Source organism: Mastomys coucha, chromosome X, assembly GCF_008632895.1.
Source record: "Mastomys coucha isolate ucsf_1 chromosome X, UCSF_Mcou_1, whole genome shotgun sequence".
NCBI classification, from domain to species: domain Eukaryota; kingdom Metazoa; phylum Chordata; class Mammalia; order Rodentia; family Muridae; genus Mastomys; species Mastomys coucha.
In genome coordinates this window covers 42,046,534-42,063,779 of record NC_045030.1, presented here as the reverse complement: position 1 = coordinate 42,063,779, position 17,246 = coordinate 42,046,534, and the positions used below count along the sequence as shown (strand labels likewise).

The window sequence follows — 17,246 nt, the reverse complement described above, 5'->3', positions numbered from 1 at the left end:
GCGGGATCAACTGCCCACATAGTTTATTCTGTCTAGAACCACTGTGGTATTTATTACTGAACCTATTGAATGCTGTACCCAAGCATTCATGATTTCCAAGCTGATGGGCCATTTTGCTTTTAGGTGTATGTGTTTCAGGTTGGGGAGGGGTGGCTGAGGAAAAAGGTGACACATTGGGCCTTTGTGGCTGTTACTTCCTGGCACAAGATAGAGCACATGTGGCTATAGTTTGGAAATCCAAATGGCTTTTAAGCACGTTTTCATTTTCTCCCCTCCCTCCCTCCCTCTCTCTTCAAATTAGGGCGAAGATTGTCGAACTGTCCCCCTGGCTGGACATGTGGGGTTCGACAGCTTGCCTGACCAGCTGGTGACTAAGTCAGTCAGCCAGGGCTTCTGCTTCAACATCCTGTGCGTGGGTGAGTATTTCCACGGCAGGAAATTCTATTACAGGATAGAGATCCTTAATGGCTAGATGTGGCTTTGCAGGTAATTAGGTTAAATAATGTGTCATCCTCATCTAGTTACACGCTTGCACCCCCAACTCCTTCCCTTTTCCCTTTGTTTATTTTTGTAAGCATCCAGCTGCAATTACTTCTTTTCCCCATCTACCCAGACCAGAATCTGGGGCCATACCTTAGGGGAAAAGAGAGCTTTGTGAGACTCAATGGAAAATTTTGGTAAAGGAGACTGGCTGGCTCGGTTACTGCTGTCAGCTTCTTTTTGAGTGCAGGAGATAAGAACCAGGACAGAATTGGGAGTGGTGGGTAGCCAGCTGAGTCTCTCTAGTTTGTGTAAGCTTGCTTGGTACAGTTGGAGCTTAAGTGTAGAAATCGCAGAGCTGCATGCACAGATTCTTTATTCCCCAGCCTGGATCTGTGCCTAGGCTTTATTTTGTTTTGTTTTAAGACAAGAGTCTCATTATACGGGCCTAGGCTGCCATGGAACTCAACTAATCGCTCAGACTAGCCTCTAATTCTCAGGCCTTTGACATTACCCTCCCAAGCACTGGGATTTTGCTCGTGCACCACCATACCTGTGTGGGGCGACATAGTGGTCTGAGCCCACTTGATGTGCTAATCATAGCACCAAGAAGAGTTCAATAATATTTCTGAAGTGAATGAATGAGTTGAGTCTGCAGGAGGCTCCCACTATGCCTCTCAGCAGTTTCTCACATGAGTGGTTTTGGTCCCCAGTCTGCAAAGTGAAGCTCAGAAATAATAGTCTTAGCCTCATGGACATAGAGATTTACCTGAGGCAAAATGGAAAAATGGCAGAGCCAAAATACACTAGAGATACAGGCAGGCCTGACTGACCTGTTGTTCTTCTCTTTGTCTCCAACCACTGCCAGCAATGTCCCTTGAGACCATGAAAGCACTTTAGAAACCACTGAGTACCATCAAACATGGACAATGGTACCTTGTCATTCTTTAAGAATGTGTTTTGAAACCTTAAAAATCCCAAATTTACAAACATAGTGGTAACTTATAATTTTCACCCCACAGTGCAAGAACATATACCTGTATATTTTTAGTGACCGCTTCCAAACCTTAATGGTTGCATAAATGCCATAATAAAGCGAATTTTCACACTGGCTAGAACACTTACACACTGTTGATAATTTCCTGTTCTTATTTTTGTATAGAGTGTATGGAGAACTCATTCACATCCTAGATTCAAACTACTACTAAATTAGGTACTTTAGTGGTTTAATGTATTGGAAAAAAATTTTTTCTGTTGGATGTGGTGGTATAGGTCTGTAATCCCAGCACTTAGAAGACTGAGACAAGAGGATTGTGAATTTGAGTGTAATCTGGGTTGCATGATGAGACCTTGTCTCAAATAAATAAATAAATAGATAGATAGATAGTCTTTGAAATTTTTTGAAGTCATTCATTTTCTTCTGATTTTTTCTTCTCCATTTCCAGTACTCTTTACCAGGTCATTTTCTGTAAGGAATTTACTGTACTCTGTAAGGACAAACAGAGCAATAAGGTCACTTCTAAATATGGATGACAGGCAGTCAGTTAGGCTCACTCACTAGCAAAAGTGACTCATTGCCATGTAGCAGCTTCAGACTCTATGAGATAAAAATATGCACTTCATGGAATTACACATCAGAGGCCTTAGAGTCTGCATAGAGGTTGCCAAGTCTTTGAATGCTGACAGTCAAACTCACAGTCACATTTCGGTGCTAATTGGGACGGGCATACAAAATAAATGCAAGACAGGGCGATCAGCCTCAAGAACAAATGTCATCACGTCTAATATTGGCACTACCGAGTTTTCTGTTTAACTAACAAGATCAATCTCTGGCTAATGGCCAACTTATTTCACACAATATTTGATGACTGAAATATCCCAGTGCACACACATACCAGCTTCCCTTGGCATCCCTCCCAGAGTGCCGTATGACCTGTGCTGAAGTTGAGATGAAAGCAAACTGACAGGCCCCCATGAGCAACCTTTCAACCTCCAGCAAAAGACTGACCTGGTAAAGCCCTGTGAGTCAGAATGGGACCTGATGTCAAAGTATAGGGAAATTTGCAAGATGAGTCTTCAGGTACCCCAGGGACCCCAAGATAACTAAGCCGACGTCAAGACAAGGTGAGTGAGTGGGATAAACAGTCAACTCGTGTTCCCATTGGGCTATTGCTCATCTGCAGCACTTCAGCACACACCTGATGACATGAAGTTGCTTAAGGGCCTGGGGCAGACTCTCATCCCCAGGAAGTCATATATCTTCTCTTTCTCTTTCTACTTGTCAAGTTTCAGGAAATGACTCTCCTCCTATACTGTCCCCAGATAAAACAATTAGATAAACCAATCTCTGTCCTGGATCCAAAAATGCTTATAGTGCATGCGTTCCACTCTCTTATTGTATTCATGACCTTGCCATTGCTCAGAGAGCCCTCAGCTTGTGTCAAGGTCACAAGCGACTCTCAGACTGCCATCTCAACCAACTGTAATGCTAGGAACTGTCACTGCCTTGGCAGAGTCCACAGTGAAGTTGCTGAAGGTGATCTATGCCCCTCCAGGAATTTTAGTGACTGTAATCTATTTTTTTAAAGATTTATTTATTATTATACATAAGTACACTGTAGCTGTCTTCTAACATACTAGAAGAGGGCATCATATCTCATTATGGGTGGTTGTGAGCCACCATGTGGTTTCTGGGATCTGAACTCAGGACCTTGGGAAGAGCAGTCAGAGCCCTTACCAGCTGAGCCATCTCACCATCTCCGTGACTGTATTCTTATGCTTTGAACCTGTATGTGACTATTAAATTTACTTCCTTGATAACCTATAAAATGATTCTGCTTGGTCACAGAAATTGTTCACCCAAAGTATTTTTAGTGTCAAATTATGGTAGTGCTAACCTTGATTATTAACAGGGAGCTAGGATAGCTTTTTGCCACATTATTGTTTATTTAATGTTACCCTGCTGCAGTTATGCCCATACCTAGAAGAATTAAATTATACATTTACGTATGCCCATGTGCATTTGTGTTTGTTGAGATTGAGAGGAGGGAAAGAGAATGTTTATGAATCCAGAGCCAAATTTATAGTGCAATAAATTGACTGTACCAATAATTGCTCTTCATGATTATTATGATTTTCAGCTAAGCACATAGACATAAGCATATTATGACTTCAGTTCGATATAATCTCTAGGGTTGACAGTAATAACCTAGTAAGGTGAAGATTCCCCCTTTCTCTATCCCATCAAAAAATCATATCCCAATTTCTTAGCTTTGGAACCCTGAGGATCCCATGACTGTAAACATCCATTTAGAAGACCTCAAAAGAACAACCTGAGCTAGCAATACCAATGTTCTGAGGCCCAGGGCTTTGTAGTGCTGGGAAAGAGCACCAAAGAGACTTGCCCATCCAAATGTGCTGGCAGCGCTAATGGCCACGAGGAGCACAAAGGCTCATAATGATAATATTTACTTTGAAGCTGCTCAGGATTCCAGGCTCCACTGGGCTCTGTTGAACTTGGAAAACACACACAGGACAAGCAGGATTGAAGCTTTATTGCAGGAGGTGTGGAAAGGGCAACTAGTATTCTATGAAGGTCGGGGGGGGGGGGGGCTAACCTTTCCATCCCGTGCCTCTGGGAAACGCAGTTGTTAGCATAAGGTGGCCACAGTGGTTGGTCACTGGCTAGCAAGGCATCATGGGAGAGAACAGGTTTGTAGCATCCACTGATTTCCATGGTGTCATCACTTCCATCACATAGGCTTGGGAAGAGGTGCAGGAAGCTGCCTGTGTTGGCTGAAACACACCAGTCTGCCTCGGCCCTGCAAGAACAGGAAAGAGAAAGGACAAGGTCGTACAGCCAGGCATGGCCTTGTCTCTCTCCATAGACTCTCATGGCCAACTCTAGTTCCTGGAGAGTTTCCTTTCAGAGAGTTTCCTTCCGACCTCCCTGTGGAACTCAGCAGAATTTTCTCTTGGCTTATTCCACCATCTACAGCTGAGTGAGACTTCTCTCCAAATGACCAGGAACTGTGGCTTGCTTGCTCTTTGCTGTATCTTTACCCCTTATATAACACCTGTATCTGTTGTTATCAGAGGCTTTGTAAATACCTGTTGAGTGACTAAAGTGAATATGTCATGCTTGTGAACCTCACTAAAATGTATTGGCTCAAAGGTAGCCCACCTTGGGAAAAGGCTGGCTAAGCTACCTCTTAGTTTGTGACCTTGGACTGTCATCTCCTATACAGTATATAGAGGAGGAAAATCAGGTACATAGAAGAGGAGGAACTTGCAAATTTGTGAAGCTAATGGCTGACTTGGTTAACCTAACTATAAATTAAGGATAAATCGTTATTATCTACCTCTGGGTACCACCTTGCCCAACCAGGGTAGAGCTCTTGCTTAACCTGATTGACTTGAGTCCTTGGGCTCCATTATCAGCACTAAAAAAAAATTATAGTGCCTTTATACCTTATAAGCTTCCTGTGAGGAGCAAATAAAATCTATGGAAGCTGAGGGTGTGGCTCAGTAGTTGAGAGCTTGCTTCGTATCTGTGGGGTCCTTGGTTCCATCCCCAGCACTACACGAAAGAAAAGGAAAATATGCATTTGTTTACAACAATGCCTGGCACAGAGCACATAAATCTGCTACAGGGAAATACTATTGGTATATGCCTTGAAGACCTAGCACTTGGGAGGCTGAGGCGGGAGTCTTAGGACTTTAAGTCCTTGTCTCAAAATCAAACCAAACCAAGCAGAAAACAAAACAAAAACAAAAAAACCTGCTGCTACTGCTCCAATTTTCCCATTTTGTAGGAAAAAAAGGACTAGGACTGAGACTGGGGACAGGGCTCAAGTTTTGTCACATGACAATGTAATGGTAGCATATCTAGGACTTGTATTTTTTTTCTTTTTCTTTGTGGTTAGTTTTTATTTTCAAGACAGGGTTTCTCTGTGTAGCCCTGGCTGTCCTGGAACTCGCTCTGTAGATGAGACTAGTCCTGAACCCAGACATTAATTTATCTTTCTGATCTTGCAAAGACTTAATTGTCCAAAGCACCAGAGATTGCAGATATTGACAGCCACTGAGAACGGCTAAAGTAGTTGCTTTTATCTCAAGGTGGGAAGGTCACCTGGAGCTATATAGTTTGATTCACATAATATGTTTTAAATTTAAATTATTTTCAAAAGAGATTTAAGTGTATTGCACGTTTATCTGCACATACGTATGAGTAGCACATGCATGTCTTGTGAATAGTTTTGGGTCCCTTGGAACTGGAGTTACAGTTACAGCTATTAGCTGGCATGTGGATGCTGGACACTAAACCCAGGTCTTCTGCAAGAGCAGCTAGAGCTCTTAACCACGGAGCCATCTCTCCAGCCTCTATGTTGATTTTAAAAGTTATTGTTTCTAGCACAATGTCAACAATAAGCAAAGTGAGAGCTAGAACATGAGTCCAAGGGGTTAAGAAACCCTGCTGTCCATTGTGACACGCTCTAGGAGGGCTGGGGAGGAGGAGAGGGAAATTGAGCCCTTGGGACTCATTGAGTTTCCTGCTAGAAGCCAGTTGCCAAGTTCCTACCTTCTTGCTGAGGCATGGTGGAATCTGCTGACCTGATCCTATTAGGACACGTGTCATATCCCCATACACATTTACTATTGGACCCAAGACAGCTATAGGAGGAGATATCATTCTAGTCTCCATCTGGGCCTGTGCCAGCCATTTGAGAAAGGGCTTCCTTCCAGCTCCAGGTCCCACTATGATGACAATTAAGAGCAGAAGCACTCAGAAGCCACTGAAGGAGCTGGCTTCATTTTCTGCCTTCTTCTAATGTTGCATTTATTGCAATTCCCTAGACACAGCAAGTTCTTCTCTTCCAGACCTTTGTTATTTAACAGCTAGTTGCCGCAACCCTTGAGTGCTGGCAGGTGCCTTGGGTGGTCAGTTTCCTTGCTGCTCCTCCCTGCTGCTTGGCCTGCCTCACCCAGCCCCCACTTCTCCAGCTGTGCAAACAGGGTGGGTCTCTGGTTCAGTAGAGCTGCTCCTGAAACCTTCTATGTGAGCCTTTTTCAAGCACTCTCAAGTATACAGAGGAGTCTCTGAGAATTCTTAGGATTGTGGAGGCAGGGAACCTGTATTGGAGAGCTGTGGAGATTGGAGCCCACCACTGCCTAGAAGCAGCAGGCATATTCAGTAATGATCTCAAAGGACAAAGAGGGATGAAGTTGAGGAAAATCCATTATATGTACCCCCCCCCAAAAAAAAGGTTAAAATGTACCTGGAACATGGATGTCCAGAGAGTGGAACATGGGTATCCAGAGAGAAGTTGAGTTAGAACGTGGTGCCCACCCTTCCATTCTCACCTCAGAGATCATGGCCCTGGTCGCAAGGGAGCAGACAGCGCCATGTTCTTTGATGGGGTAATGGATAGTGTGTTCTGCTGAATGCCCGAATCTGTCATCTCCCATGGCAAAGACCGCACTGCACCAGATTTTTCTTGGGACCTGAATACCTTCTTTAGGGAAGGATCAAAAAAAAAAAAAGATAATAGAAAAAAGAAAAAAGAAAGGATCTCTTAGACAGTCTTTGTCTCTGATGAATATAGCAGATCCTGGCTGGAAACACAATTTGTGTGAGGAACTTTTTCTGTATATCCTGGCAATTCACCTCATTAGTCATACCTGGCTATGGAATAGGGCTGGGGACCTTGGTAACCAACCTAAATTGAATTTTCTTTCTTTCTTTTTTTTCTCTGCACATAGAAACTCTCATAATAGGTAATTTTTTTATGTCAGTGTTTAGGGTTTTATATATACACTGAGAGAGTGGGAAAAGAGGAAGCATTTTCGACTCCCCACCATGCAGTTTTATGCCCTGCCTTGCAAATGTGTACTGCTGGTCCCAAGGGGAGATGTGCCAGGCCAGGAACTACCCAGAGAAAACCTAACCCCAACTATGAGTATAAATCAAAGGTCACATAGTCTCTCTTTGGTTGGGGAAGGGTAGGAAGAAGAGGGACGATGCTAGTAAAGGAGTACTGTGGTCGAAGGTGCTCAAAGAATAATCCAGGGTCATTAACTTTGTGACGGGGTCCCTCTACATAGCTCTGGCTGTCCTGGAACTCACTATATAGCTCTGGCTGGCCTCAAACTCACAGATATCTTACCTTCCTCTGCCTCCCAAGTACTAGGATTAAAGGTGTGCACCACCATGCCCAGCCTGTCATTAACTATTGACTTAAAGACCAGGCTGGTCTCAAACTGGAGATTTAAAACAGGTTGACCTTATCCTTTGTATCTGCCTCCATCTCCTGAGTGCTGGGATTACAAATGTGTGTGCTCAGTTTCTTCAATGCTGGGGATCTGATGGGGCTTCACCTATAGTAAGCAAACACTCTACTGGCTGAGCTACATCTCCAGCTTAGCTATTGACTTTTGGTTCCTAGTGTTTCTTATTCCCTTGGGGTGGGATGGGGAGCCAAATACAATCCGAATCCACAGAGATTAAAAGTGGTTTTAGAGTCTAGCCCAGCTGTGGCTTCCTATCAGACTCCTGCCTAAGTATGCTCCTAGCATCTCTCCTTTTCATAATTGTGATGTCTCATTCTCCAAAGACTCCTTGGTTCGAGGCAGTGGTTTTGGGAGCCTCTAGTGTCCCAGGAATAACCTCCCTAAACCTCTACCAGTCCACCATAACCTCTAACCCTTCCTCCGTTTATCGGCCAAGTGTAAAATTCTAGTGGTTGGATTTATTAGTGTCACACTGCCAACATGTTAGCTAAGCAAACAAATGCCTGGTTTGTTTGAAATTTAAGAAGAGTAATTTGCAGCTCAAGTTCATTCCTCGGTAGACAAAAATAAAAAATAAAAAAAAAAAATAGTTTCCCTGAAAGGTCATCTAGGCTGGGAGAAGCCAAAAGTAGGTACAGTCTCTTCACTGGGGGACAAAAATATGGCCGTCTGTGGATTGAGCGCTGTTTGGGCAAAACCTGAGGCCAGGGGATGAGAGGGTATTTATCTGACAATTGGTATTTATTTGTATGTTCTACTTTAGAAAATACAGAAAAGATAAAGAAAAAGAAAAAATGAAAACTATATATAAAAGGCCACCAGTTAGAGATAAGTATTAATAAGAATATATTATACCTCTCTGCAGTCTACTTCTAGGGATAATTATATCCCTCGATCAGTATGGATGGCATTTCGTTCTCTGCCTCTAAAAGCAGTATATCCTCAAGGTGAAGAGTCAAATAACAGAAAAAACTGTGAAGACAAAAATGGAAATTAGCCCAGTTCTCTAGCATTGTGAACTATCTGTGCTGGCATGTCTCAGCTTTCCTTTTTCACATAATTGATACTATATATTCTATGAACTTCTGTGCAGTTGTTCACTTATGTAAAATACGATGCACAATGGCTATATGGTCATTGCTCGATATCTTTTGCTTTGCAGGGGAGACAGGTTTGGGCAAGTCCACCCTCATGGATACCCTGTTCAACACCAAGTTTGAAGGGGAGCCAGCGACCCACACACAGCCAGGTGTTCAGCTCCGGTCCAATACCTACGACCTCCATGAGAGCAACGTGGGGTTGAAGCTCACAATTGTGAGCACTGTAGGCTTTGGGGACCAAATCAACAAAGAGGACAGGTAACAAAAGAAATGGAATGGGAAAGTGGGTGGAGGAACCGTGAAAAATAGCTTACCATGGGAGTCTTGGAGAAAGCATAGATTCTGGGGCCCACTAGAGTGAAATGGGCAGGCAATTTGTAAGCAGGGCATTATTGTGGGGTCTCTATCTACAGCTGTGCCACTCCACATACTTTGCCAAAAGAAGGGTGTCTTTCTGATACTCTTGAGTGGATCTTTGATTTTGTTCAGCCTTGTGCCAGGCCCTCCTGTAGTCTAACAACCCTCAAAGGATTGGCATAATCTTAATGGTTGCTCTTGACACATTCACGGGAAAGGTTTTTCTTAAGCAAATAATTTCCATAGAGACGAGTATGTCCTGTGAAGGACTGGGCACAAAGAGGTGAAGGACACATTGCAATGAGACCACAAGGGCAAGAACAGTCAATTCCATGCAGAGAAGAAGGTAGAGAAGACTTCACAGGAGAGACTATGATAACTCCTGAAGAGCTGGCCAGACAGGTGATGAGAGAGAAAGGCAATCCAGGAAGCTGCCCACTTCTTTAAAGGCAAAGTGATGCAGAGAACTCAAGTGTGGTGTAGGGAACGGCAGCTTAGTGCGCTGACGTAGAAGCAGATTTCTTTTTTTTTCTTTCTTTTTTTGAGATGTTTTATTAGATATTTTCTTATTTACATTTCAAATGTTATCACCATTTCTGGTTTGCCCTCTGGAAACTCCCATCTCCACTCCCCCTGCTTCTATGAAGGTGTTTCCCCCACCCACATACCCACTCCCACTTCCCCATCCTGGCATTCCCCTACACTGGGGCATTGAGCCTTCACAGGATCAAGAGCCTCTCCTCCCATTGATGTCCTACAAGGCCATCCTCTTTGGTTAGTGGTTTAGTCCCTGGGAGCTCTGGGAGTTCTTGTTGGTTGATATTGTTGTTCTTCCTCTCAGTTGCAAACCCTTTCAGCTCCTTTTTAGTACTTTCTGTAACTCCTCCATTGGGGACCTCTTGCTCAGTCTAATGGTTGGTTGCAAGCATCTGCATCTATATTTGTCAGGCTCTGGCAGAGCCTCTCAGGAGACAGCTATATCAGGCTCCTGTCAGCAAGCACTTTTTGGCATCCACAATAGTGTCTGGGTTTGGTGACTGTATATGGGATGGATCCCCAGGTGGGGCAGTCTCTGGATGGCCTTTCCTTCTATCTCTGCTCTGTACTTTGTCTCTGTATTTTCCCCCTTTGAGTATTTTGTTCACCCTTCTAAGAAGGACTAAAACATCCATACTTTGGTCTTCCTTCTTCTTGAGCTTCACATGGTGTGTGAATTGTATCCACTTATCAGAGAGTGCATACTATGTGTGTTGTTTTTACCTCACTCAGAATATTTTCTAGTTCCATCCATTTGCCTGCTAATTCCATGAAGTCATTGTTTTTAATAGCTGAGTAGTATTCCACTGTGTAAATGTACCACATCTTCTGTATCCATTCCTCTGTTGAGGGACAGTTGGGTTGTTTCCAGTTTCTGGCTTATTATAAATAAGGCTGCTATGAACATAGTGTAGCAGGTGTCTTTATTACATGTTGGAGCATCTTTTGGGTATATGCCCAGGAGTGCTATAGCTGGGTCTTCTGGTAGTACTATGTCCAATTTCTGGAGGAACCGCCAAACTGATTTCCAGAGTGGTTGTACCAGCTTGCAATCCCACCAGCAATGGAGGAGTATTCCTCTTTCTCCACATCCTCGCCAGCATCTGCTGTCACCTGAGTTTTTGATCTTAGCCATTCTGACTGGTGTGAGGTGGAATCTCAGGGTTGTTTTGATTTGCATTTCCCTGATGACTAAGGATGTTGAACATTTCTTTAGGTGCTTCTCTGCCATTTGATATTCCTCAGTTGAGAATTCTTTGTTTAGCTCTGTACCCCATTTTTAATAGTTATTTGGTTCTCTGGAGTCTAACTTCTTGAGTTTTTTTGTATGTATTGGATATTAGCCCTCTATAGGATACAGGATTGGTAAAGATCTTTTCCCAATCTGTTGGTTGCCATTTTGTCCTATTGACAGTGTCCTTTGCCTTACAGAAGCTTTGTAATTTTATGAGGTTCCATTTGTCAATTCTTGATCTTAGAGCATAAGCTATTGGTATTCTGTTCAGGAAAATGTCCCCTGTGACCATGTGCTTGAGGCTCTTCGCCACTTTCTTTTCTATTAGTTTCAGTGTATCTGGTTTTATGTGGAGATCCTTCATCCACTTGGACTTGTACAAGGAGATAGGAATGGATCAATTTGCATTACTGACCGACAGCTGAACCAGCACCATTTGTTGAAAATGCTGTCTTTTTTCCACTGGATGTTTTAGCTCCTCCATCAAAGATCAAGTGACCATAGGTGTGAGGGTTCATTTCTGGGTCTTCAATTCTATTCCATTAATCTACCTGCCTGTCATTGTACCAATACCATGCAGTTTTTACCACTGTTCCTCTGTAGTTCAGCTTGAGGTCAGGAATGGTAATTCCCCCAGAGGTTCTTTTATTGTTGAGAATAGTTTTGGCTATCTTAGGTTTTTTGTTATTCCAGATGAATTTGCAAATTGGTCTTTCTAACTCTGTGAAGAATTGAGTTGGAATTTTGATGGGGATTTCATTGAAACTGTAGATTGCTTTACGCAAAATGACCATTTTTACTATATTAATCCTGACAATCCATGAGCATGGGAGATCTTTCCATCTTCTGAGATCATCTTCAATTTCCTTCTTCAGAGACTTGAAGTTTTTGTCAGACAGATCTTTTACTTGCTTAGTTAGGGATACACCGAGGTATTTTATATTACTTGTAACTATTGTGAAGGGTGTTGTCTCCCTAATTTCTTTCTCAGCCTGTTTATCTTTTGTGTAGAGGAAGGCCACTGATTTTGCTTGAGTTAATTTTATATCCAGCCACTTTGCTGAAGTTTTGTATCAGGTTTAGATGTCCTCTGGTAGAACTTGAAGGTTAATCCAAACTGTCAAGATTTAGGATATCCAAGAAAAGGTTTAACTAGCTTTAGTATCAGACTTTAAAATTTTTTGGTAAGAAATAGGAGTCCACATTATAAGCAATGAGGAAACTTTGAAAACTCCTTGTAAGACCCTTAATGACTAAAGTCATTGGATGCGATGATGTTAACTGTGGGAGGCTTTGTGTGTGAGATCTTGTAAGACTCCCAGTGTTCCTTCAGCATTTAATGTTTCCCCACCTGCTCCCAGAGAACCAGCCCCCAGTCAGTGCTGAGGCCTGTTCATATGTTCTTATACTTTTTCAAATCATTATGAGAATTTTTCTCCTGTATACTAAAAATCTTCTGAAAGACTCAAATCTACTTTGTAGTTTTGTCAAAGACAAATAGTCTGTAAAGTCTACAGGTTTTTTTACCTTATAATTTGAATAGACATCTGCATAGCTACTTGGATCATTGTTACATCAGTTCAGCACATAGCACATTCTGGTGTTGCCAAGGTACTGGCTAAAGTTTATTCTTAATTGGATGTTTAAAGCATTTACACCATTGTTAAAGTTGGCATTGTATAGTCAGTTATTGACATGATATAAGAAAGCATGAAACTTTACCACATTTACAAAATATGAGGGAATATTTTTTTTTGTTTTTAACCCTTTCAGTCTAAGCCTCAAAAATAATATACCTGTGTGCTTGTACATAAAAACAAAATTATTACTGAGTAAAAAGAGACTTAACATATGAAACTCTCAGAACTGTCATTTGCAGTATTAATTAGGTCTACATACAGTGGAGCACCCCTGATATGCTGACAGTTTACGTGTTGTAGGGCAGAACTCAGCAAGTCCTGTGGTTTCAGGTGTTAATATGTAAACAAACATCTCATTTAACTTCACTGTGCTCAGCTTTGAAAAGAACAAGATTTATACCTCTGTACATGTGGATAGATTTAAGTGTCCTGTTTTGATACTAATTTTGAAAGTTATCTTCTCTTGATATCTTGGTAAAACTGACCACAAGAGAAACCATTTGAATATATTTGATTTTGTCATAACCTTTATAAAGTATGTGTTTCCCATGGGGGAAAAAAAGAAGTTCTCTGGTGGACTTTTTGGAGTCACTTAAGTGTACTATCATATCATCTGCAAATAGTGATATTTTGACTTCTTCCTTTCCAATTTGAGTCCCTTTGACCTCATTTTGTTGTCTAATTGCCCTGACTAGGACTTCAAGTACAACATTGAATAGTTAGGGAGAGAGTGGGCAGTCTAACCTATTCAATATAGTATTTGAGAGGCAGATTTCTTGGGAAAACAGTGAACTTTAATCTTTGGAGTTCTCCTATGCAACCACTTTTAGTTATAACATAGTCTTTTTCTTGGGTTATCCTGTGAACTTTCTAAGCATAAGGCTCCATTAGCCCTGGACTAGTAGTTGAAGTAAGCTAGGGAAAAAGAAAGGGGGGGGCAAACAGAGGTCAACTCCTGGAGGGGTTATAGAATATACAAATATGGATCCATTCAGAAGCTCTAAGAAGCAGAATGGAGTCTGATTAGCCTTTGATACAAATCCTTTGGGCTAGTATGGAGATACACTGGGTAAGCAAGACCAAGCAGGAAAGTATTAGAGCAATGAAATTGAGGCACGAAATAACATAGGAGCTGAGATAGGGAAGCAGAGATGAAGTCCATAAATATTGAGGAAAACTTACAAAACCTAGTAAAGATTTCATATGGTGTTGTGAAGGCAGAACAGAAATTCAGAAATCTGAATTTCTGGCTTTAGGGAATAACTCAGTTATAATGGCCTCCCTTGAGACATATAGGAGAACCAGATTTTAAAATACCAGAAACAAGGCATTCCAACTTTGAGCTATGTATAGAATATTTACATGCAGGATAACCTCAGTAGTAGGCAGTTAACCATACAAAGTCACAAGTCCAGAGACGATCTGGGCGTAGGTAGCTGATATGTTCCCACCATATACACATGTAAGATCATCCAGCAATCAGAGGGAGAAGGATGCTGTGCTAAACACAGGAACTTCGGGATGTCTGTGAGGTCAGCAGATGGAAGAGAGGATTGTGAAAAGGGACTAAGAAGGTCTAAGCAGAGAAGAAGAAAGAGAGCCAGAAGAAGCTGGAAGAGTTTGGGGATGCATGTGAGGGGTGAATGAGGTATGAGATGAGGGTGTGATAAAGGCTGGAGGTTGGGGAAAGCTGGTAGAATACTCACAGAAAGGACCACTCAAGTTCCTTTTTTTAAAAATCTTTGTGTGTATGTGTTCATGTATACAAGCATAAATGCATATACTGTAGCATATGTGCCATGCTGCATGTGTGGAGATCAGAGGACAAGCTTTTGGTTGTTGGTGGTCACCTTCAACCTTATTTGAAAGATTGTTTTTTTCTGTTCTACACATTTGTCAGACTAGCTGGCCAGAAAGTGAATTCTCTTTTCTTGGCCTCCCATCCCATTTTAAGACCACTAGGGTTATAAATGTGTGCTACTTGCTCCAGCTTTCCAGGTTCTGGTGATCTGAACTCAGATCCTCATATTTGTATGAAAGGTGTTCAACTCACTGAGCCTTCTTCCCAGTCCTTTATCAAAAATCAGAAAGCAGTTAATTACCCCATAACAGTTATGCCATTACTGAAGTGGATACACCTTGCCTGGCAGATCTGTCTTCTAGGCTCTAGCACTGGGTAAGATCATTAGTGTCTTTTCTTCCCCATAGTCCTTGTGTAGTACCTAAGGACTATGAAAGCTAGCCACTGGGACTTTTTAGATAAGGTCCAGATTGAGTTCTCTGTGTCCTGCAAAATAATTTAGCAATAAGATCTGAAGATCTAGTTATGGTGGGCAACCAAGAGCATTTGTAATAGCCTCTGGGACCTCCAAGACTATAACCGAGGGAGAGGTATGTCGTGCCTGGCACTGGGGTTTTTGTTTCATAACACATGTCTCCTAAGAGCGGCATTGTCCACCCATACAGCATACCTCTCTGTTCAAACTCTTTTTTTTTTTAATTCATTATTTGTGTGTTCATGTATGCAAGCATGCTGGTGATTAAGCCTGGAACTTTATGCATGTCATGTCTTTGAAGCCAGAAGAGGGCGTCAGATCCTCTGGTACTGGAATTATAGGCAGTTGTGAATTGCCTCATAGATGCTGGAATCAAACCCAGGTCTTCTGCAAGAGTATCAAGTATCGCTTACAAAGTAGTAGTTCTCCACAAGGCTTTGTCATACATTCTTAGTTTGGGCTACCCCACCTCCCTCCTCTCCCCCATCTTTCCACCTTATCCCCACTTAGACTGTTAACCCCTGGTAGACATGTAGTTTTCTAAGAACTGAAACATAGTCTGTTTTCTATATGAACCTCTAAAAGACACCTCTCTTTTTTTAAATAATTGTATTTACTTATACATTTAGTTATTAATTAATTGCTTAGTGTTTGTGTTCATGCACATACACTCATGTGTACTTGTGCCATGGCATATGTGTGGACATCAGAGCATTACTTTGGGGAGTCACTCCTGTCCTTCTGCCCTGTGAGACCCTGAGCTTGAACTCATATTGTCAGGCTCTGTAGCGAGTGACTTAATCTGCTGCGTCATGTCACTAGCCACAAATGATTTCTTTTTCTTTTTATAAAATTGCTTATCATGTTAATCTTGTTTGGTTGAGAGTTGTTTAGATCCTATTTCCCGTTGATTTAGAAGTTGGGCCACAATCCGAGCATAACACTAAGCTGCACATTTTTTTTAGAAAGTCTTCAATGAAATTTCTCGTAGTCCTTTCCATTGTAGAGTTTCTGCATATGGATACTGTCTTGAATGTGATGGCTTGGGAATACTGAAGAGGTACTGTGCCCTAGACACCAGTCTACTTATGTTTTATTTCTAGAATGTCATCAGTAGTTTTCCATGATTATAAAATTGATAGTTTGGCATGGTGGCACATGCCTCTAGTAATAACACTTGGTAGGTTCATGCAGGAGGATTTAGTTTAGTGTCAGTCCGGGAAGTTGTCTAAAACAAAACCAAAACCAAACCAAACAAAACAACCTAACTAAAATAAAAGTCTGAAACATGTGTTACATATATATTTTAAAAATCAAACAGTGCAAACTCAAATAGGAAATGATAAAGCTTCCCTGGGATTAGGATAGAGAGCAAGAATGAAATAAGCTGTAATCATCTGTAATGGTTTGGTTTTTTGAAGCACTAGGGATTGAACCTAGGCTGTTTTGCATGCTAGACAAGCACTCTAACACTGAGCTATATACCTGGACATGGTCTCAGTAAGTTGTCTAGCTAGCTTCCAACTCTATCTGCAGCACAGACACTTTTGTTTGACTTTGGGATACCTGTCCTTGTGATCCTCCCTCGGCCTGTCTAACAGCGGGACTACAGACTAGTGTCAGCAGCCTTAGAAAACCAGTGTTTTCTATATGCTATCAGGGGTGTTTTACCACAGATAGGTCGGTGCAACTGCATTGAAACAGGTCTTCAGAAGACCCCATGCTTTCCACAGCATCTGTTTGAACAAGGATGAAATAACCCAAACTGGTGGAAGTCACATTAGATGTTCCATCCTTGCACTTCCTGTACTTGGTAATCCAAGCCTCCAGGAGGCTGAGGCAGAGTGAGTTTGGAGCTATCTTGGGCTACAGACTGAAGCCTTGTCTTAAAAATATTGAAATAGGAACTGTTGTTGGAGGTCAGTTGGTAGAACACTTGCCTGGCATGTACAAAACCCTGGGTCTGATCATCATCATGCACCCAAGCTTGATGGCACACACCTGTAGTCCTAGCATCAGAAAGGTAGAAGCAGGAGACTCTGAAGTTCAATGTCATCTTCACTGCACAGTGAATCTTTGGCTAGCTTGGGATACTTGGGACCTTGTCAACAAACAAACAAATGGATTTGGTGATGTTTTGCTGTTCATAGGGATACATGCCTAGAACCATACATGCCTGGAATCCCAGTACATGAGGGATGTATCCCTATGACATAGAGGCAGGAAGATCAGGAATTAGGGGACAACTTCAGCTGCAGGGTGAATTTGAGGCCAGCTTGTTTATAACATGAGACATTGTCTAAAATTAAACACACACACACACACACACACA

At 42.0% G+C, this 17,246-nt stretch overlaps 1 protein-coding gene across 5 annotated transcripts in view; it reads left to right on the top strand.

Annotated features, from left to right (window-relative positions):
• Positions 1–281: 281 nt before the first annotated feature.
• Septin6 (septin 6) overlaps positions 282–17,246 on the top strand; it is a 66,889-nt gene continuing 49,924 nt past the window's right edge. For all 5 annotated transcript variants that reach the window (XM_031350933.1, XM_031350762.1, XM_031351098.1 and 2 more), the window contains exons 1-2: positions 282–416; positions 8,933–9,128. In XM_031350933.1, the coding sequence (XP_031206793.1) occupies positions 8,962–9,128 (167 nt within the window). In that variant the 5' untranslated portion in view covers positions 282–416; positions 8,933–8,961. The remainder of the gene's footprint in view (positions 417–8,932; positions 9,129–17,246) is intronic.